General features: G+C 34.3%; 1 protein-coding gene across 6 annotated transcripts in view; it reads left to right on the top strand.

The window, feature by feature from the left end:
* LOC142351803 (glutamate receptor ionotropic, kainate 2-like) overlaps window positions 1-22,001 on the top strand; it is a 124,234-nt gene extending 102,233 nt beyond the window's left edge. For 3 of the 6 annotated variants that reach the window (XM_075403988.1, XM_075403989.1, XM_075403987.1), the window contains exons 12-19: window positions 2,983-3,175; window positions 5,177-5,353; window positions 6,315-6,511; window positions 7,779-8,004; window positions 9,675-9,800; window positions 17,110-17,166; window positions 20,449-20,585; window positions 21,211-22,001. In XM_075403988.1, coding sequence (XP_075260103.1) covers window positions 2,983-3,175; window positions 5,177-5,353; window positions 6,315-6,511; window positions 7,779-8,004; window positions 9,675-9,800; window positions 17,110-17,166; window positions 20,449-20,585; window positions 21,211-21,861 — 1,764 coding nt within the window. In that variant the 3' untranslated portion in view covers window positions 21,862-22,001. Of the gene's footprint in view, window positions 1-2,982; window positions 3,176-5,176; window positions 5,354-5,927; window positions 6,101-6,314; window positions 6,512-7,778; window positions 8,005-9,674; window positions 9,801-17,109; window positions 17,167-20,448; window positions 20,586-21,210 lie in introns of all 6 variants that reach the window. The other 3 variants (XM_075403990.1, XM_075403992.1, XM_075403993.1) reach the window with 3 other exon arrangements.
* Window positions 22,002-23,895: the final 1,894 nt, after the last annotated feature.

Genomic DNA, 23,895 nt, shown 5'->3' with positions numbered 1-23,895 from the left:
CTACAAATTTTGTTAACCTTTGTGTTTCAGTTGTGGTCCACAATTATTGATAACTCGTCTGAAAAAGACTTTGTTCAACAAAACATTCACTCAATAATTCAACCATTAATTTGTTTTCTATTTGAAACTAAGTTTATTTGGCTTATCTACTGAAAATTTAGTGAGATTGGCGACAAAGTACTTGCTTTCGCAATTCGGAATTGAACAGCTGCTATAGTTTTGAGTTCTATTATTTTCAAATGAAATTCCTATGTTTCGACAATTTAGGTCCAAGATTTATAATCACTTATCTGAATTGTTTAAAATGAGGGTAAATGACTTTGTTCAACAAATCATTCAACTAATAACTCAACCATTAATTTTTTTAATATTTGAATTTAAGTTTATAATTATCTACTGAAAATTTTAGGAGATGAGCGATACAGTACTTGCTTTTGCAATTCGGAATTGAACAGCTCCTACAGTTTTGAGCTCTATTATAATCAAATGAAATTTCTGAAATCTGTTGCGGCATGACGTTACAAGCCATACATCTCAGGTTGAAGAACGTTTCGGTCTTTTGTCGAGATTCCGTTGTCTGCCGTTAGTAGGTTTCTAATTTTTTGGCAATTTACTATGATATTTATTTTTTTTTGTATTTTATAGCAAATTAACCTAGCAAAATTGTTCCTGAAATTTGACATATTTTGTATTGGGTTACGATGGACTTCCTTTATTAGAATTCATTTTCGATCGCATTTTATTTAGCTTGGATAGAAAGCTGCGTTAATGGAAAATTGTTGTATCAAATTTGTTTTTGTATCTTATTTTGATCACGCTGATAGGTATGCAGATGGCTATGGACATCTTGAATTTTTAATTAGATGATGTAACATCTTGCAAGATTCTGCAATTTCATCAATTTCAAATGAATCTTGTAAGAATTTTGAATCTTTTAAATCTCATAATGCTCCGCCAAAAGGAGTGTTTGCTGAGTAATTGTCTATGAAAGTGATCAAAAAACTAATCGGTGTGATTTTCCCAATCGTTTTTTCCCCCCCCCGTAAATTGGTTTTTTCCTTGAACGCGTTTTCACGCTAATGATAAATGTTGAATTTTTAATTTCCTTCTTTTTGAAGCCACTCGCATTAGTTGCATTTCGTGGACATTGTACGATGTTGCTTGCCCACGTGCCATGAATGTCTCCCCTGAATTTTACAGAAACGTTGAATGTAACGGCTGCTCTCCTATCAAAGTCAAGGAAAACTTTACACCGCCCAGTTCGTTTCAGCGGTTTCAAATCTGTCCGGATATTGTGTTTTTGCAGTTAACTTTTGTGAACTGTATTATCCGCTTTACTCTCGAATGCCGTTGCATTACTTGTTGCCCAATTACTCCTGCTAACTAATCGCTCAGCTTTGCTGAATAAAAAACTTGTTTCTCTCAGAATAGCAAAATAATTCAAATTGAGACAATCAAATTTTTGTTGTTTTTGTTAATAACTCAATTTATAAAACGAATATAGGAATTCCCGTTCGTTCAAGTTGTAGCCCTATAATTTGGCTATAACTATGCAAAGTTTCAACCTGCTGCAGTAAGCAGTTGTAAAACAGGATATCTTACCAGTTAGAAATCTGACAATAATAATATTCTTCTAACTTTAAAGTTAGCAAGTCTCTCTATTGGTTTCAATAACACCAATAATGAACTAGAGTAGGCTTCGTTAAAGCCATTAAGAGAAACTGACTTTATGCTTTGCACAAAGTTTCTCTTACTTAGAAACTTCGTTCCTCAGAAAGAAAGTTTTGAGAATATCAAAGTTAATTCTCCTTTCACAAGTCAAAGTAAAGTTAAAACTGTACAATCACTAATATGATCTACAGAAATAAGACACGATAACAAGTAATTTACCGTTCAAGAAAATGTGCTTCAATACGCACTGTATGTCAGTTTAATATAACCAATTTTATGAGTTTCAACTGATTTATGGTAGTTTTTCAAGCTCCTTTTATGCTGCTAGTCACGTGGATTTACATGTCAAATTCAACTGTTGATTGGTTGTAGATAATAATGTCGACAGAATGTGAACACTTTTCCATAACGTCACTTTTTCAGTGTAAATTTGATGTCATGGGAAATTTGTTAACCATGTAGAAGTTTTGTCGAATATTCTGTATCAATAACAGGTTGATTCGCAATCCAATAGCAAAGAATCTGATGCAATACTGTTAAGTCGTAGCATTGTTTTGCTGGTTGTTTTGCTGTTCGCGTAGTTCGAGTTTGAGTTATAGTTTGACTTCATGAATGACGATTGTGTACTAATAATAGTTGCTAAATATAAATGTTGAACAAAATGAACAAATCCGTTTGGCTTCGATAGAATGTAGCATTAAATTTCGATTGTCACACTATTCTAGCTTTAAGGCTTGAAATGACCTTGAAGCGCTATTCAATTTGATTTCCGAGTTGTTAAGCTCAGCCGCAATATTGAACTCACCCAAATAGAAGGGATTTGTATGCCTTGTACTCCTCACCCAATAAAAGGGTTGGGGGTATTTCGTCTTCATTTTTGATTCAACGAAGGGAGCTAAACAATGATGTATGCTTCGCAGTTTGATTGCATTCATCAAAACAGCGTGGAGTTTTCCTCGTGAGTGTCTATAGTCAATGAAATGAACAGTCAATACTTATTGATATAATGATCGAACTATGCTAGTTAAACAGAACATAATTAATTCAATTTTATTTTCTCTGTTATAAAAAAAAATTATTGAATTCATTTCTGCTACTCTCGAATTTTTAGCTAGTTCTGTTGAAACTAAAATAATTTGAAAAACGCAGTCGTAAAAAACACTAAACAACTACTTCAGCGTATACCACAAACCATTTCCCAAACTTCATCTCAAAGTTTTCGAATTTGTGAGCAAACCTTGAAAAGAAAATATTCTAAATTTGAGATTACTATCTCAAAAAGGATGCGATAGTTGCAAGATACACGTTTAGGAAGCAGACTTGGCAGTTGCACCATTGACGATCAACTACCAGAGACAGGATGACATTGACTTCTCGACTCCCTTCATGAATCTGGGAATCAGTATTTTGTTCCGAAGGAGGGAAAACAGAACTCCATCCATATTCTCATTCCTAATGCCACTCCACATGAACATTTGGATGTACCTCATCGTCAGCTATATTTGTAAGTGTCATTCAATATATGTGGGCAATTGTATAGGAATATTTTGTTAACATTTCAATATCGACATCTAGTAAGATTTTTGGGATCTATTCTGTTTTGCCCCCTCTCCCCGTGTTTTAGTTACAAATTATATGTTGTTATATAGCACGTTACTATGTAAAAAAATAGCACGTTACTATGTAAAAAATAACAAATTCATTATGCCCCTCTTTTGTAAAATAACTAATGTTTAATCTAACATTTTTTACCATAAAAGCTCACAAGGCAAATGCTTCACATCTTTCTGTCAGTATAAGTTTGATCGAACAGCAAAAAAAGGCAAATTTATTCAAAAAACGTTTCAATAAATGCCACATATCAAAAAGGCTTCATTGTGTTATCACTGTGATGCCACATGTTCTTCTGATATTGTCATTAGTTTTTTTTGCCGTCATAAGGGTGCACAGAAATAGTTATCTACTTTTATGGTAATTATTGATGTTAATGTTACGCAATAATGTTTCATAGTTATCTACCATGCGCCAGATAAAAAACTGAAAAGTGGGCTGTGTATGAATTGGTTTTCAATCCAAGCAGCAAAAATAATTTTTTAACTTTAGGTTTTACTTAGCCCTATAAATTGCTAAAGTTAATCAAAACTGACGCACCTACAGAGTTAAACAACCTAAATCTATTTAGTCAAAAACGCGTCTCTAGATTTTGTTTTTTTCCTTGATAATTGATGGAAGGCAATTTGGAGCCCATCAAAACTATGTTTAGTAACTCTCATTCACTAGGAAAGATTTTCATTATCGAACTAACTGCAGAAATCCGTATTAACGCTCACTTAAACATAAAACTGCCTTATAGGCACTTTAGGGTAATTTTTGTTAGTTTTCGCTATTGATGAAAGTAAAATATGTGATTTTTTGAAAAAATTTTGCCAGGTTATGCAAAAACTCAAGGTTTCAGCGAAAAATTGTTGCGTCACTCAACTAGGCTTTCAAAGGATACCTGTCTAATGTAAACAATGTGTTGTTTTGTTCTAATATTTTTCCAACAAGTAAGAATTATTATATATGTTTATTGATAATGAGATTGTGATTATGATTATGATTGATTGTTTCGAATAATTACACTGTTTAGAATAGCTTTTTCATTTTTGACATATGAAAGTATGGTTTTACAGCAGTGCCAATCCGCGCAGTGAAAAATGTTGGAGTGGAAAAATAAAAGCAGTGAAAAGGTGTTGACAATATTAGAGAGTTGAAAACCGGATTGAATTAATCTTGCTTGAACACTCTGCTTTTACCCAAAAGATAAACACCTAAGAAAAAAATATATATACCTCAGAAATCCAACTAACTAAGTAAATATAGTTTCGAGTTGGCAAAGATCTACAGAGTGTACCGGATATGGGGCATTTAGAAAATTACAATGAAAAACAATGTATTGGTTTTTCAGCTTATAAATTTATAAGATTTTAAAGAAATGTTCCTTTAATTCCGCTAACGAAATTTCAAGGTTGTTTATTGATTATGAAGAGAGCCTTTCTTCTCAGAAAAGAGTTTTTCACATACTTGAGACGCATGTTGGAACCTTCAGTTCTGCGCACAGACTCACACAAGCCATATTGTTTTATAATATACCCTTAGATTTGAAAAGCATTTCAGTTTTATATTACTTTTAGGCTTTTGAATAAATCTTAATGCATGAAAAATGGACCTATAAAAACTCCTCGGTCGACCAATACTAGGTGTGAATAGAAGTTTTTGTGTGGACCATAAAGGTTGAACGTCGACCATGGGTTGACCCAAAGTAATTGGGGTTGAAAATTGGTCGATCTAAAATAGCTTTGAAAAGTCTGATGATCGATATGAAAAGACTTTGCGTCGATCCGTGTGATTATAGTCGAATGCGTAAACTAGGGAAACGCCCTAAACCTCAACTTCAAAAGTTTTCTTTCCTTTAAGTTGATCTGTCAACAGTCGTCTCTTATTTCATAGCTCACTCCTTTTTCAGCCATTAGTACAGTCTTGTTCGTCCTCTCCCGTTTCACCCCTTTTGAGAGAGACCTCCCAGAGGACCCCAGTGTGCCCAAATTAACCCTGTCCAACTCATTCTGGTTCTCGGCTGGGGCCATGATGCAGCAGGGTTCTGAGATTGTACCCATGGCCACCTCTACCAGAATTGTATCAGGTTCGAAATATGTTTTCAAATTATCAATTTCTCTTACTTCATTGTATTTGTAAGATTTATTGTTGCCGCTGCTTAACCTATGCCCTCGTCAATCTTTGATATTGATAATTTTTCTCTATCAGCTAGAGTTTGGAAAAGTTAAAACCTATTTAACCCGTTTGACTTTAAAATTATAGCTTATATTTCATTTTTCCATTTATCTATAGCTATCTTTAACTCTCCGGAACTGACCCTCACCACCCCCCCCCTCACCACCAACAGCATAGGCGAATAAAGTTAACAAGCGATTAAAATGTGTAAAAATTTGGTCATAGATTTGAATTGCCTCATTATGTGTTGTGTAGCCTAACTATAGTTGGTGCCAGCCATTAAGCATACCACATACCATTTTAAAGGACCATTTTCATTGACCAAATCTCAATTATAGATGGCGATAATCCTACGGTTGGAGGTTGGCGGACAGTGGTAGGGTAAAGGGGGGGTGGGGAGGGGGAGGGGAGAGGGGGGAGGCGGTAGGAAAAAGTTTCCAATCTCTCTATCACTTACTCTCTCTGTCTCTCTTTTACATGTGTAGTCGGTTGGTACATCTTCACCCTCATAATCTTCTGTTCATACACTGCTAACCTGGCTGCATTCCTCACTGTCACCAGAATGGAGTCCCCCATCCAGGATGTGGAGGAGCTGGCACAGCAGAGCCAGATCAAGTACGGAACCCTCCGATCATCATCCACATACGTCTTCTTCCAGGTAGGAACGGGGGAGGTTCTGATGTGAAAAATTTGGTCCGGTTGAGGTGCAAGACCAGAGTATACTCTGGTCAAGTCATGCACTTGCAAACGCACACGCACAGGCACGCACGCGCATCCCGGCTATCAAACCTATTTTAATCTAAAATTAAGTTTTCTATTTTTTTCACAAATTCTTGTAATTGTTTATTTGTTGTTGTTATTGTTTATTTTAGTTGCATGGTGGTTCCACTGTTTGTGTGTGTTCATGTACCTGTTTGCCAAACTCATTGCACGTCACATTCTCTTCGCATACATACTCATGGAATCCACACTCCCACTCCTCGAATCTGATTGGCAGAATATCCTCTTCACAAATGATGTCCAAATTGGGGCATTGGCTGGCGGAACCACACAAGAATGGCTTGAGCATGTAATGTTACATCCTAGATTAATGCTCGAGAAAAATTATTTGTGGAATTGCATGTTTAGCACGTTTTCTAAAGAATTTTTACATAAATCTTATGTTGTGCACGTTTTCCTTAGAGTTCACTCTAATACTTTCTCTTTTGAGATCACACGATGTTTTACTCGTTTGTATTTGAAATACACGATTTTTCGTGTACTAATACAAGATAGAACACTCAGTTCACTTACATTGCTTTATCTAATTTTTCGCTCGAAGCAAAAAATCAAGGGAAAATAATTAAAGTTCAGGAACTGGCTTAAAGTTGAGTTGAGAATTAGAACAATGATGCAAAATTTTACATGGAATTCAGTTTGAGAGTTTTTTGCCATGCGGTACCAGGACGCTTTCACTTTTTGACTTGAATGAATGACCAGCGAACTTTTAACTACCAGGAAATGAAGCATAAAAAGTAAAGTAAACAAACTAAATAATTGCATGACTCACCTGAATCTTGGGTTGTTACACCTTTCGCTTTACAGAGAGGGAAAGGTCCACATCTTGTGTTGTTACACATGTTTTGCAGGCTTTCCGAAGAATTGGTACATAATATCCATTTTTTGCACATTTTTGAAGGATTGTTATACAATATCTATATTTATTCAAACTTTCCGAAGAAATGTTTCGTAATTTTTAAGTTTTGCAGGTTTTCCGTAGAATTGTTACATAATTTTCATGCTTTCCACGTTTTCTGGAGAATTATCCGATAATTTCTGAAGAATTTTTACATAATTTTAATGTTTTGCACGATTTTGTTAATTAACTGAAAAACATAGTTTGCATCATTTCTAGATTTTTAGTTATGAAATGCGCAAGGTGGCATGATTTCACATTTAACTATTGCTCCAATATGCGCAACTACAACTGATATCAGTTTTAAACCTGCTCTAAGGTTTTAAGTTAAATGTTTTGACTTTTAAATAGAAATTGTAGATGAATCCAAGATGAGTTTGTAATGAAAACCGACAAAATTTTTGTTTAGTTCCGTATTTAACGCCAGAGGTTTGGTATTGTCGTTTTTGTAGACGAAACCAAATACCTTAAACACTAACAATTTTTAGCGCATTTGAACTCAAACACTCTCTCCTTTCAAAATGATTATACCTTTCACCTTTCAATATAGAATCGAACACAAAACCAAACCTTCTTGCTTTTGAAAATAATGATAGAGGAGCTATATAATTTTTCTTGTCTTTTTTTTTCCTTTTAAAAAAACTTGTTCTCTTCACTTCAGAATTCAGGACTTCCAACCTATGTGCGCATGTTCCAATTTATGGAGAGATACAGTCCAAAGTCATATGTTGACTCAACCGAGACTGGAATCAAGCGAGTCCTGGAAGACGACTACGCATTCCTGATGGAATCCACGATGCTCGAGTACCAAGTGTCTCAGATATGCAACTTGACACAAGTGGGGGGTCTGCTGGACTCGAAGTTCTACGGAATCGGACTGAGAAAAGGCATGTCAGATCTTTTAAATTAAATTATTCTGCAGTAGTTGCAATAAACCAATAAATTTGATATAGATATATAATTGAAAAAAATATATTATTTTATAGATTGATATAATAGAAAAAGATGATCGTTTTTTTCTGACAGTTTTTGTTTATTTGCATTTAAATTTTTATCGGTTGTTTAAAGCTGAAGGGTTAAGTTGAAGTCAGCATTTTCTTTTATAAAGGCATCTAGGCAGCAGATGTAAGAGCAATTCTTGTTTTTCAGGTCACAATTGTAGAATCTTTTCCATTTGTGACCCCTACCCTACCAGTTTGCTATTATAGCTGCGAAGTAATTGTTATATGATATTATATGATATTATAACAATATTGTGGTGTCCTTGGTTTTTACAGTTCAAAGAATTTAAATTGTATTGGGGCGGTGTCTTTTTTTTGAGATCTGTTCACACATTTTCGTGCTTTTTGAAATCAAATTGGAGTATTGATTTTGGTCACGCCGAAACAGGAAATGGAGCGAAAAAGCGAGTGGTTTTGCCGCGTGAAACTTTTTCGCTCTAACTTTAAAATGGTTTTCATTGGTCACTCTAGGCCTAGGATTTTTTTCTAAATGGTTTTCCCATTCCATTCTTCGGTCACTCTAGGCCTAGTTTTTTTTTAACCAAATTTCTATTTCTCGCTAGTGGTTTTTGTTCTCATGCGGCTATTTGACATTGATTTTCTGTTTTTTTTTTTTAAAATTTTTATGTGATTTTTTAGAAATGGTTTTTCCAATTCACTCATAGTCCGTTCTACGTCTAGCTTTTTGTGTAGTCAATGAAATTTATTTGAACTGTTCGTCAGGACTTTTCCTGCTATGTTTTTTGTTTTGTCGTCTGACGCTCTTTTTCGTTTTATATTTGTTCACACTGCAAAGCTGATAAAATTTTCTGAATAACTTCCTCTCAGTAACGGTTTTTGCGTGCGTGACGTCATTTCCCAATCTCTTTCTCTCTCTCTCTCTCGCTCTGTAGCAAAAGTTTTTTTGCGTGATTATATTGTGATCATACGTGAGATACCTCACTCAATAAAATGACTTTTGCACTTTAAAACTTAAGTTTAATTGAAATTAAATTAAGGTCAAAGGAACTCATATGTGTATTAAAGGTCCGTAATGAGAGGGCTTCTGTGCAATTAATTGTAACAAGCTTTATTATTTTATCGCTGAATGTTTTTACATAGCTTTTCGAGCGGCGTCAATACCTTTTTCAACTTATATCTGTATGTTTCTATCTCTATTATATGGCGCGCAAGTCTATTCTTTCGCAGCTGTTGTGGCAATCTGCCGGCTATGTTACATCGATTTATAACAAACTGGTTGGGGAGGGGGTCACAAACGGGAAAGTTCAACCCAATTTCTTGAAAAAAATTTATAAGATCATTCTGCGAAGTCTCTGAGCAAAAAATACCCTAAGAATACTATGACACAGTACTGATGTGGCATTTTGCTATTGATATTTCATGAATCAGTAATTTTGTTTATGAAACTAGGGTCCGGGTCCCCTGTTACAGACCACACGGAGGAATATTTATGTAAAAATTTAGCAAGTGCGCCTGAGGGTACAAATAATATGTACCCACTAAGCATGCGGGGTGGGGCAAAGAGGGGAAAAAAGAGAAATGTTTTGGTTTTTCAGATTCCCCTTATACAGAATACGTGAGCAAGGCCATCTTGCAACTGCAGGATGATGGAGTGTTAGTGAAACTGAAGAAGAAATGGTGGGAAGAGAGGGGCAAATGTAATCACGCACAGTCGGGAGGAGGTCAGTGAACTAATTTTAGAACCTAAAATAACGATTTCTCAAAAAGGGGACGACAACAAATAGGTCATGCGATTCACGTCTTTGATAGTTGTATCCATTCCCTTTCAATCCTACTTGCATCCATTGAACTGTGCAAAAAAAAGTTATTTCAGAAAAAATATTTGAATTCTATAAAGTTTGATTGCAGTAGAGTTTCTGCGATATATGCATAATATACATATATTCACAACTATACACAAAAAATATACATAATACCCAGTGAATCGAAACATGATAACCTTGATAAGAAACATAATAAAAAATCTTAAATCTTGTCAAGATGTCGTTATGGCATTAGTCATAAAAACATCAAGGTATGTATAAACTTGCAAGCTCTTTGTGCAGGTTGAATAGTGTTGGAAGGATGAGAGAAAACAACCTAATGTAAACTGTACATAAGATAAGCTTGACATAGCTTGACAAGAAGCTCTACTTGTTCAAAGTATACTTGGCTAGAGAAATTAAGCCTTGAGGAACAAGAAAAAACGTGAGAATGGGTTATAAGAGATGCCAAAGTCCGCGAGCTTAAGACCAGTGTAAATGGGTAGCACACTAGGCATGTATGTAAGAGATACTGGTTGGAATCCGTTACTGGTTCATTTTCGCGTTAGTTGCGCCTGAATAGATCACCTACAAAATAGGGATTACTAAACAAGAGCTTGGCAAGGTGAACAAGAAAGATCATCCATGACATTGTAAGACAAACCTAGCTACAAAAATTTAAAAAGCACCTATAAACGAGATATAGCAAGAGTTTATAGGATTAAGCAGGAAATAGAGAGATTTATCAGGAAATGTCTAAGAATTCAGCTTATTAACCAAAAATTGAGTCTACTTTTACAGCCTGCTCTAATGAGCTTACAATAACGAAAGTACTAATGAAGAAATGACGTGAGAGCAAGCTTGATATATATTATTGTATTAGATTTTTTAAAGCGTTTTTGAGAGACTTTATTGGGGCCCAGATCAGAGTGTCATATTAATTCGGTTATGAATCATGAAGATTACATTACGATTTTTTTGTTCAATTTCAATAGTTTTAATCATGTCACCTTATGAACAGATCATAATAACGTTCAGAGTTTCTTTTTGAAAGTAATCTTCACATTTTGAAAAAGAGAATTATTTTCTGAACAGAATGAAACATATTATGACTCACACACTAATTTTTGTCAGCTAACATTGAAAAATTCCGAATTTTTACTGATTAATATGAATGAAGAATACTGAATGTTTATTGAATAATTTGAATTATTCTAATGACTAAATAAGGAATGACTAAGGGATGAAAAAAGGAATGATTTAAGTTTGGATTAATTTTTTTGATTAATTTTAAGTTTTAATTAATTTTTTAGTTTCTGACATCACCAGTTTTCAACACTTAGTTCGAAATCGATCTTTTGAAGGAAAATTTGGCATTTTTGGCTGTCTGTTGCTGCTGGACAAAGCAAGTTTTCATCTTGAGACAGATACAATGACCATGCTACAGATACAAAAAAATCTTAGCTCTGTTTCTTTTTGGGGTCAATGATAAAGAACTCATCACTTGTCTCTAGTAATAGCCCCCACACCCACTCACCAACTTTTTGCGCCCACGCCCACTAACCAACCCACTCCCACCCCTAACATAAACGAACGTAAACGAGTCTAATTGAATATTTGCTTTCACATTCGAGGGCCTGGCCAGATATTCAGAACAATTTGAGGGAGGCCGATGTCGATCCTGACTGGCTCAAGTCAACCTTCCGGCTGTACCAAAGGGTACCAAATTAGCAAATTTAATTTAATTTGAATTTAATTTGAATTTCTCTTGTTAATTTATAAAGCACGCAGAAGTTGCGGACACAGCAGAATCCACTATTAAAAATCCATAAATCCAAAATTTCATCAGGAGTGGAAGCTTGTAAATACTAACGTATCTTAATTAAGCGCCCAGATTTTATTTAAAGACAGGTTTTTTTAACCTATCGTTTTGAATGATCAAGCTATATTGAAGTGCATTGACTAGTTTTTAAACTTTTATACAGGACATGGTCTCTTGTTCAAGCTGAGGTAGTATTTTTTGTTTCAGTAGAAAATTTATCAAAATTCTACCGCGATAACCCAGAGATGTCCGAGTTGAAATTCTTTTTGACGTTTTTGTTTATAAAGCGAGTGGTTTTCGAGCGAGTATTGTACGAAAAATTTTGATTTGCGGTCAAAATCTCATTCATCATTTTGTTTGAATGTAACCCAAAGTATGATTTAAGGCTGAATGAAAGCAGATGTTTTATGTACAATTCACAAATTGTCAAAATTTTGAACTCGAATAAAGTATCAAAGATGGAGTCACTTGGTTTCTTTCTAAAGGCAATTCTCAAAATTTTCTTTTGTAACCGTTCAATTTTTTGAAGCTTATTCAACGTTGTTCCACTATAAATAAGAAGTCCATACTCAAAAATTGGTACCACTGTAGTTTTGTAGAACATCAAAACGGTGTTGCGACTGCAAGTTCTCCTTAGCCTTGCAATTATTCCGATCCACTTCTTTAATTTTAAACAAATGGATTCCACATGTTTTTCGAAAGTGAAATTTGCGTCTAAAATTACTCCTAGATATTTGTAGGTATTGCACTTCTGAACTGGGCAATTTTGAATGTTTGTGTTTGCTTTAGTTTCAAAAAAATTCTTTACAAAAGTTTTTGACTCGTTTAAATCCAATTTATTTTGATGTAGCCAATGTGACATTGAATGAATTTCAGTAATTAATTCTTCAGAGGTTGGTCTGCTTTTGAAAAGGAGGCTGGTATCATCGGCAAAAAAATACGGAGTCGATAATTTACAGGCGTCCACAAAGTCATTAAAGTACAGTATAAATAATACAGGACACAGAGCAGAACCTTGAGGAACTCCATTTTTTACTATTAGTTCTTTCGATATTCTATTTTTCCATATAACACACTGTGTTCTTGATTTGAGATATGAAGAAAACCAGCTTAAAACCTGACCCCAATTCCAAAGTTTTCTAATTTTTTCAACAGCAGCGAGTGATTAACAGTGTCGAATGCCTTTTTCAAATCTAGGAAGACCGTGGTGCTATTGTTCCCTTTTTCTTTTTCCAACCTTATGTTTTCCACTACGTTTACGAGTGCATCAGCTGTTGATCTCCGATTACGGAAACCAAACTGTTTTTCACCAAGAATTTTGAATTTCTCTATGTAGTTGAGAATTTTTATTTTCAAAAGACGGCAAAATCGAAATTGGTCGATAGTTATTGGCATCAATTTTTGGTCCCGTTTTGAAATGCGGTTGGATAGTTGCTCGTTTTAGGCTATTTGGGAAAACTCCGCTCAAAAAAGATTCGTTGCTATAATTAACTAAAAATGGGGCTGAAATTCTGTCAAATCTCTTAATGAAGGTGTTAGTGATCAGATCCAGACCATGCGCAAAAGAATTTTGTAAGCTGGCTATTTGTGAAAGCACTTCTACTACATTTGTTTCATGTATCATCATAGATTGTTCTTTAGCATAGCATAATTAGATGAAGGAAAGCTTATTTGAGGTAATTTGCTTACTATTTCATCTGCAACATTTACAAAATGTTCATTGAAATAATCAGCTATGCTACTGGGGTCATCAATTCCAATATTATTGAAAACAAGGTTAAAACTCATATCACTTCTTCTGTTCCTGTCTATCAATTTGTTTATGATTTTGTACATTTTCCTTGAGTTTCTACCACAATTTTGAATTTTGTTTTGTATGAAAAGTTTTTTTGTGTCGTTCATGATTTGAGTGCTCTTGCTTTTCAGTTGAAGATATCTATTTTTATCGATGTTTTTTTTGTTTTCAACCATTTTGTTCTTGCATTGTTTCTCTTCGCAAAAAGATTTTTTAGTCGATTTGTGACCCATTGATTCCTATTTTTCTTTTGTTTTATTTCAACCAAAGGCTGGTGTTTGTCGACTACAAAATGTAAACAGTTACAGAATGCGTTGAAAGATTGATCCGTATTGTTGTTCTGAAATATGATTAAATTGTTTTCCAGTTCTTTTTTGTTTTTTCAAACAGTATTTTGTTGTTGAAGGCAGACATACTGCGACGTTTAGATGCTTTTATCTTGGGTTTAATCATACTTTTTGTTACACTGAAAAATACTGGATAATGATCTGTGATGTCGTAACTGATAGAATTTACTATGCATCGATTTTTGTTGATATTTGTCAGAAATAAATCGAGGGATGATTTTGTTGTCGACGTTTCTCTAATTATACCCGAATCCATTAGGTTTATACCGTTACTAGAGATAAAATCTTCAAATCGCTTTTTTATTGGAGTCAGAGATAGCTGATCTATATTGGAGTCTCCACATATAATAAGATTTTGGTTCGCATCCACCATATTCTCAAGATAGCTGTCAAATTCAGTCAAGAACTGATTTTTATTGAACCCAGGGGAACATAGTATGTAATCAAAGCATAGTTTTCGTTATTTGTTCTAATTTTTATACCTTGGCTCTCATCATAGTTGGTTGGAAAGCTATCTAACAGAAGAATATCCTCCCTGCAAAACATGGCTACTCCTTCACCAATTCCCACCCTGTTTTTAGCAATTATTTTCTGATAACCTGATATATTGAAGTGTTCTTCATGAGAACCCTCTTGTATCCAAGTTTCAACAAGACAAATCACAGTTGGTGGGGACTCAAATGTTTGCAAAAAAACCTGAAGTTCCTCAAGGTGTTTGTGTAGAGACCGGATTGTAACAAGCAAGACTATGAATGTTAGTTTTTTGATGCATAACTTTTGTTTTGCTGAAATGAAACACCGTACATATTTTGTTTTTTGTTCATTGGTATATCATTTCCATTGTTTGTTGCGTCCATATCAGGCGAAAAAGCATAGGTTCTTTTGTTATTCATGAATGGAGTAACATTTTGTACAGTTTGCCAGCTGTTTTGTTGTCTCCTTTGATAATCCGGGAGCTCGCTGATGTCATCAACTGGTTGATATCTTTCACCATCAAAAGCCCATAAGTGTGATTTCTTAATCTTATAGTGAATGTCCAGTTCTCGAGCTTTTTTTCAATGATAACATCCTTTTTCGCCAGTCGTTCATGAATGAAAATAGGATTCCCCATCGAATTTCTCAGACCTCTTAACCACGAAGCACAATTCAGAATTATGTCCCTTTGTTGCAAATACAAAAATTGAACAATAATAGGCGCAATGTTTCCATTTTTTAATGGGTGGGCAATCGAGATTTCGTCGGGATTCAAACTAACCTGTAAGATGTTGTTTAATATTTGTAAAATTGGTGCTAGTACATTACCATCAGCTGGGATGTCGATGTTAGTAAAAATAAGAAACGGTCTGTTTTGATATCTTTCTACTGCTGTTAATCGTTTTTCTAACTGATAAATGTTGTTTTCTGAAGTAATTTGGTTATTCTCAAGTTTTTCGAGACGATCCGTAAGATTTTGTATGACTAGGTTTTGCTTTGTTACAGTATTTGTAAGTTTTTCAATAATTTGTTTCAGTTCGGAAATGTTTCCTGTAGTAAAGTTCTCTTGGTTGGCCATTTACGGATGGTTCTCACGGATTTTTACGGATGGTTCTCAGTTTTTCATAAAAACAGCAATAAAACTATTTTGCCTTTTAGATTCTGCTGGTTCATTTTCGTGCTCGACCCGGCTGATAGTTGGCAACCTATTCTAAGATTATTCAGCGTAGGTTACACGGGTCCCGATTCGCGACTGAGCCCAATTGATTCCAGATTGAGTACCGAAGCGAAATAATTTACCCGTTGTCCTCTCTATTTGGCCTGAGTCACCGTTGTTGAATTTCACCGTTGTTGTTGAATATAAATTAATTTTCATTCAATCAATTGAATTCTCATGCTTCAATTGTTTTCGAAGATATCACTCGAAATTTTCTGAATTTTCTATGATTCTTACTACGAACAGAAAAATGACTGCCAACCCCATTTTCAGAGAGATTCGACCTTCTGGATCTGATCTGCTAATAAGTGACTTACAAAAATTGCTTACTATACCATGATACAGCTCTGCTCATTCTGCTTACAATTGGATTTTCGTGATTCAGTGCTGATCCACAATTTTACTAGTCTCCGGGGGGCCTTCCCGATTGCGGTTCTTTGTAAGGTTTGCAATATATGTACTATCTGAGTCGGCAAGTCGGCTTTGCGCGCAGAAATAAGTAGTTCTAGCCCTGTTAACTAGAAAGTAGTGCTGGCCCCCACTAAGGTCCCTCGAAAAAACTTATAAATAAAAATCTAATTCATTAATGAAAATTTTAGTCAACGAGACCTGAAAAAAAAGTTTATAAATATTTTATTGTGGAACAAATTTTGACTTTCTCTAGAACTTTTCTGGCTTTTTTTTTCAATTCTGTTTTGGTCAAATTTCTTAATAAGCCACAATTCTTTCAGTTGGTACAACTGGGGAACTAAATAAAACAACGGAAAAAAGAACATATCTCATAGCTCTGATATCTTGAAAAGTATATTATCAAGGCGTATCAAGTTTGGAGTCACTGGGTTTATACATTGTTCTATTATTATGGAGAGCTACTATTAGTACTCTATTAGTATTCGCAGTCCCTGTTTCATAAAACATATTCAATTATCTTGTTCAAACTAGTAAATGAAGGTGAGAGATGGTTCCTAATTAGTTATTAAATTCTGCTCACTTTAGATACCAAAGACTCTTCTCGTTCTATTTTCTCTATCAATGCACAATTTCCAGCACTTTAATTGGAGAACGAATCAATTTGAAGCAACAACAATAATAAGATGACGATATAACTTTAGCTTGGTTTCCGATAATCGATCCCTTATGTCGAACCTGGTTGGCTGTGGTTGCGATTTGTTGTTATTGATAATAATTAAGTCCGGCGCTGAATAACAATTTTAAATCAGTATTGAACAAATTTTGAATCAATTCTCCTATATAATACATTTAATTTCATTTTATCGCTCTAGCATCCGTCAAAAGAAAAAAATTGTATTTAAAAATAGTAACTTACCACTCTTACATGCTCCATATCAAATGGGGTGGCGTATATTCTATAACTCAGGGTCAAAAATCTTGATATCACGGGTTCGAGCCCCGTACATGACATTTTTTACTCTGAAATTTGACTCTGAAGTCTGACAAGTCATGATATAAGAGAGTCATCATATACTACTATTTATTAGGAAATCTGTTAGACTTGACCCGTACTGTTATAGACTAAAGTTTGATTCCACATTTCTATGATGATGTTGTTCTAGTGTCTATGATTATGAATCGGGTGCTCCAAAACTGCACACGTGACCTCGCCAGCTGCTGTTTGTATACAAACATACATATACATATGATTTCACTTGTTGTTGTGGTCAAATTAACGGTTTTCATTTGTTAGTCAAGCTTATTTAACATCTTAGACCAATTAGGAATGCAGTTTATTGCTGTTTTGAGTTTAACTAACAACAGCTTTCCTTAGTTTTCACTGTTTCCGATTTTCATGGAAAAATTCCTTAGAATTCAAAAAATTGAAGAAAGGTTAGCTCTAGCTCATCATGATGATTTTTATATAATCACAGGTATATTTCACGCTTCACTTTTTCTAAATTTCAGTTTTTAAGGAAGCCGGTATTCAAATTTAGCAGCAGGTTTGAAAATCTCAGCTAGTTTGTTCAGCGAGAAATATGATCCTTGATCAAGGGTCTCTTTGGGTAAATTTCGTATTTCTCAATGCTCCAAGGAATGTTATGCAGAAAAGGGGCACGCATTTTTTAGGCTTAATCTGATTTTTAGCATTTAAAGAACAAAGATTGGCGGCGGAGATAATCAGCGCTGAATAATGCGGAAGACACTATAATTTCAAGGTGTTGAGAACTCTATCCATGTCTCAATTTACACAACTTATTCTTCATATTCGAATGAAATTTTCTGCATGAAAAGTTCAATATCCATTTGTTTAATTTAAAAGCAAATTCTAGCCATAAAACTATAGAAATCTTCTTGTGAATTATCAAAAGAAAAGAGATTTTTGGAAATATTTAACACGCTAGATTTAGTGCTGAACCTTCTTTTTTCTTTCAATATTTATTTGTTCAGTTTTCAATGAGGTGCAAAACTTTTGCTATTTGTGCCTTAAACATTTAAGGTGAACTCAGTGGTCCCAATAAATTTTGTTAGAGATGAAAGTCGACTCAAAAATTAAGGTACAAAACTAAATGTGATCTGTATTATTTTTTGTTTACTTTTAGTGTGCTTATATTTTGCTAAAACTTTCATTCTGAAACCACAATCATTGTAGACATGGCTGTATAAATGAGCATCACGCAAAAACTACCTCCACGTCCTTTTAATCAATCACAGTCAACGGTAAAATAGTTTTTCGGACATCACAATGTTATGTTGGATCACGTTACCTTAAATATAACTCATTTATTACCACTAACATTTCGATGTTCTAATAGTCGACCAATAGATATAAGTTATTATTCAGTTTTTTGCGAACATTTTGAGCAACAGACATTCCACTTTGTAAGAATTTGTAGAATTATTTTTCAAAACAAAATGTTGAATTTTAACATGATGGACAATTTAATTACTGACAATAAAGTTCATTTAGCGTTCTCAGAACGAATTCAAATGCATGTACTTGACTAAAAACTAAGATAACGATACTCTAAGTAGGTTTGGATTTTAGCATTGAAGTCTATACTAACATGAACACAATGTTTTAAATAACTTTTCTCAATTTTTTTCTATCGTAATATTTAACCTTCAACTTCTCACTAACGTCCGCGAGTGAAATTTTTATTTTGAAAATGTTTTGAATATTTTAATTGAAATTGCGTTGATTAAACTATTTTTCTTTTTTCATGTTTAAGTGTTTCGCATATTCGATTTGATCTATGTCTACGCTGCATATTTCATATGAAGAAATGAAAAATAAAATGAATGTTAAATAGATTTTTCTTCTAAATTTTATACGGAGGAACTCGCATGTACCTACCGTTAGCCAAGTTAAATTTTTAAAGTCCAATTTTAAGCTGAGGTCAAGTTTGAAATAAAGATTTTCATTTCGGTTCAACAAATTTTTGTGTTTGAAATTTAATTGAAAACTTTTTAGTACGAATTATTTAGTATTGAAAACGAATTATTACTGTTATCTTCAACACGTGTATTAACCTAGCTTGTTGTGTATCAAGTTACCAAAACTGCTACTTCAGCAGGGCTGTTGTGCAACTGTAGTATGCCTAGCTGTTGTTTTGGAGATAATAGGTTCGAGTCCTCTAAGCTCTTATTATTTAGCCGTATATGGATTAAGCTAATACCACAGTTGTGTTGTTTCAGAGTTTCATAGTTTTAGAGGATTTATCCTCAGCATTTCATAGTTCAGCTCCACCTATCTCGAGAGCCTTAGATGATTTCTCAATTTAAGTTCTAAAAACTTCTAGTCATGTATTAGATATAACAAGCAGTTAAACTATCAACAACTTTACCAGCGCTGTTGTTCCTGCAACCGGATTTTTTTTGGACATTTGTGTTTTTGCGAGTAATTTATGCTCATCACTTCAAATATGTCTTCAGGTCTTTATAATGAGCTATTACCTCCACTGAGTATAATTGTCGTTCGTACGAGTGATAACTATATTCTAAATGGTACCAGTGTCACAAAATTGTTGAGAGAGCAATTCACAAGGCGAGATGAACTGTAGTGCTCCTATTTATGAAAACAATATAACATACTCTATGAATATGACTGAATTAAGAACAATTTTTTATAATCCTAAGATGTCACATAATTGAATCATCAAGAAACTGTTTATTACTCTTATCGTTTATTTCTTCTCAAAATCAATCTTTTTACTGCCTTTTTTTTTCAGGATGAAGACAGCAAAAATTGTGATCACATTCTATTTAGTTCTTTAGATTGCTCTATGTCGGTCTATTTTTATATCAGTCATTTGCATCACATTCGTTCTCAACCATACCAACCTGACAACACAAATTTTCATTAGAAAATGAAGCATGTACAAAAATTTTTTCATTCAGAAGCATGAAAACTAATATCATCAAAAAATGGTTTCAATTAAAGACGCAAAATTCGCATCCTTGGAAGAATCTGACCATCAATAACGAATTCCTTTCCAGTTATACCATCATAATAGCTTCTATTATTAGCACTTTTAAAGTGATAGACTGAACAAAACTTTATTGATGTCACAAATTGGCAGCAGTGTCATAGATTTGTTGAGAGGGCAATTCACAAGGCGAGATAAACAGTAGTGCTCCTATTTTGAATACAATATAACAATATAACACGCAGTGAAAAAAATTTCACAAATACATATTAATCTTTCGGAAGGTGTTTATGAAAACGTTTATCTGTTTTCAGGACAATCACAACAATTTAATTGTTTTAATCGATCAACAAGCCAATTGGAAAATTTTAAATCGCTATTATTTACTATCTTTAATTCTCATCACAGAATGCTACAAAATTAGATTTTTTAAAAATTTTTTGCAATGGTGTGAAAAGATGAGCAATTGATGGTCATATTCTACTAAGGGGCTAAAAAAGTGTTTATTTCTGGTTATATGCGCATATTTAGGGGAGGACGCTAGTGCCCTCAAAATGGACAGTATTGGGGGCATATTCTACGTGTTGATTGGAGGGACTGCAACTGGACTGCTGGCTGCTCTGGTCGAGTTTTGCTGGAAGACTCGAAGAAATGCCGCGGACAATAAGGTACCATAACAACATCACTTAAATCGACTACCGACATTTTGTACAGACTATAGACTACAGACTACGTAGATCAGAAATTGACATCTGACAAGACAGCGCAGACTGATAAAAACCTCTTAGCAGACCCCTGGAGCTAACAAAAATTTCATTTTGTCAGACTATGTTATAGGGTCGTACCTGACCGCATATCTGCGACACAGGAGAGTCACTATGAGATTGAAATATCATATATAACAGTAGACTCTCTACTAGATGCGAGTTTTACGGGGAACAAACACAAGTTTTCATCACGTATCAACTGGATTAAAGGAGAATTAAAGTAGATGAAAAATTCAAATTCTAAAGCTATTATTATCAATATACTTTTTTTTGAAATAATCAAACAGCTCGTAACCGCGTAACCGGAGCGTAACCGGATCATTCATCTAGTTCTTAACTGAACAGGTATGTCGATCAATCAAAAATACGCATCAGATTGAAATTACTGGCTCTAAATCGGCTGGGAAGAATAAGATATTCATTAGCACAACTTAACTTGATTTTAAGAAATATCGTTTTTTAGTTAAAAAAATGTTAATTTTAGCTCGCAAATTTATTTTTGGAGAATTTCATATGTACTGTTTAGACCTCAATGTGGTCGGAAGCAAAGTCGTTCATGAAGCGATCTTACCGAAAAGACGAAATGATTTTCGGATCTATGGCTTCAATCTTCGAAAAAGAATCGGACGACGATGGCAAACCAGCCGGGGGATCCGAGGAATCAACCCGAATCCCCGAGATACCCGGCGGAAGTCCGAGCTCCTTAAGTTTGTACACAAATAGCAAAGCGTCCCCGGGAGGTGTTGTGTTATCCCCTACGGGTTCCGGGCACCCGTTGAGACCTCAATTTTACCCTCCCCAAACATTCCAAGCCCCTCCCGGTGGGGTCGTCCCAGTTGAGCCGACTCGATTTGGAACCCTGCCAATACAATCCACACATTCCATAATTGACGACGTTCCCCGTCGAGGTGGAAATTCCGCTAACTCCACTTTGAAGAGTTCATTCAACTCCAGCTCCAATAATGGCCAACCGAGAACCGGATTGAAGCTTCGGTTTTCACCGACTGTTGACAAACAAGTTTACTGCCAAGAACATTCTTCGGACCAGTTAAGTCTGAACCAATCAGCCAATAATTCCAACATTCAGAACAGTTCAGCTGTGAGCAACGGGAGCATGAAAGCCGAAGCTGGTACTCAGACTAAAAATGTCAGAATTAAAACTGATACCGACGTTTGAACAACTCTATGAGATCATTCCCTAAGCACGCCGAAAGTTGATAAAAATTCCATTTCTTGAAAAAAAACCGGGTTGAGAAGTGAAAACTTTTTAGTGCAAGGTTGTAAGAACTAGTACAAAGGTTTATAGCTCTAGCCGAATTGCGCCGAACATTATCAATTTGTTTTTGGTGGATTGGTAACAAGCAGTTAAAGTTTTGATGACAAACAGTTAAAGTTATTCTCTATTTTCAAGATTATGTCTTCAGAATTTGTAGCTCAACCCTCAACCCGGCAAATCTGAAATTGAGATAGTGACAATAATTTTTAATTTGAAATATTTCAATGTATGAATGTTATGTTAATGCTTGCAAATTGTGATAAATTATTATCCAAACAATTCAATACATATTTAGGCAAGTTCTTGCTCTCCACTTAAAAACAAGTAGAAAGTTAAGTACCGTTATATGCTGTCACTTGGAAAGAGCAGGCAAAATTACCACGAAAGCTTAGTGATCGCACAGCAAGTTATGACTTCTGTAGTCACTACCATCAAGGTGCAATGAAGGCGAAATTTTAAGAGCCTTCGTAGGCAAATCTTTGTAAAGTAACTAAAAAAATAATAAGCTACTTGGCACGTGCTGGAGCGCTAAATTGTTTTTTGTGCATCGCTATTGATAAATTATAGCTGTATTTCTTCAAAAAAAAAATCAACTAGCTCTTGAACAAATACTAAGCAAAAATTGCTTCTCACAAAGAAATTGTTCCTAAAAAGAAGCCAATTGTCATGGAAATGAGGAAAAACATAGAAGAAGCAGCTACTGATTAGCTGCAATGTCTATAACATTTTTAACTCCAAAACCAATCAAAGATTTTTCTGTAAAATTTGAAAATTTTGATAATCTTCAATTTTGTAATTGTGTTTAAAAGAGTCTCCAATATTGCCTTAAAACGGTTCTAAATAAAATATTTTCAGTATTTGTTTCCAAGTATTTTTTATAATTCAGCAAAATTCTTGCGTAAACAAAGACAATATGCAGAAATTTGATTTCTTTTGAATGTGACTTTTTGTCAATGTTTTCGAATCTACTGTGTTTAACCTGAGTCTTAGTTCTTAATTTTTCACGAGCTCTTTAATTGACAATCAGTTAACTGGTAACCACTTTTGTCAATTCTGTATTTTGTATCGCTTATAGGCTAGGGAAATTTGAGTAGTTTCACACCCGCTAGTTTTGTCTGTTCAAATAAAAAATTCCAGGATTGTAGCTCTTTGCCTTCCTAGGTCCTCACAAATTTCTGTTTTGATGCTGGGGATAACTAATAACTTCGGTGAAAACTGGATTCAAGAGTAATTATTGGGTTCCCAAATTATTGCAATCAGAAAACGTCTTTTCGAAATTTTCAACTTTATCTCAAAAATTTGTTCTTTGAACCGTTTGATCCGAAGGAGATTTATAGAAAAACGCTGAGAACAAATAGGGAAACTTGAAAATCTTTGTCTTGTTAATTATCCTGTTCGGTCATCTTCATAAAATTGTTGCTCTATTAGTTTCAGAAAAGAGCCAAGTTATAAACAGTTTTAAAATTCCACTCATCGTTGCAAAAATATTTTGAAAATATATTCCTGAGGCAGAAATGCTATTTCCGTTGAAGATAATAACATAACTTTTACAGGGGTTGAATTTTTGCTTGCTTCGGGACGTATTTCAATTGTAACCGGGGCGATATGGTGTTTGTATTTTTGTCAAATATTTTTATATGATAATATCTTCTTTGCCAAAATTTTTTTTGTGGTATGATCGTGTTTGCCAACTTTTTCAATATGATTTTATCTTTGCCAATAATTTTATAACGTATTATAGCAAACAACCTCCATTAAAAATAGATTATTAGAATTTTAACTGAGAGAATTTTTTTAAACAAACAATCGAATCGAATAATCATCAACACTAAAAAGCGATGCGTCAAAAAAGACCAGATACCAAACTGATGAAAAATACAGGATCAAAATAATGTTGCAAAATTTGTTTGAAGCAATTTTCAAAATAACGGAGAT

The sequence above is a fragment of the Convolutriloba macropyga genome, chromosome 13 (genome assembly GCF_964194025.1).
Source record: "Convolutriloba macropyga chromosome 13, txConMacr16.3, whole genome shotgun sequence".
NCBI lineage: Eukaryota > Metazoa > Xenacoelomorpha > Acoela > Convolutidae > Convolutriloba > Convolutriloba macropyga.
This window is presented reverse-complemented; position numbering and strand designations above follow the sequence as displayed.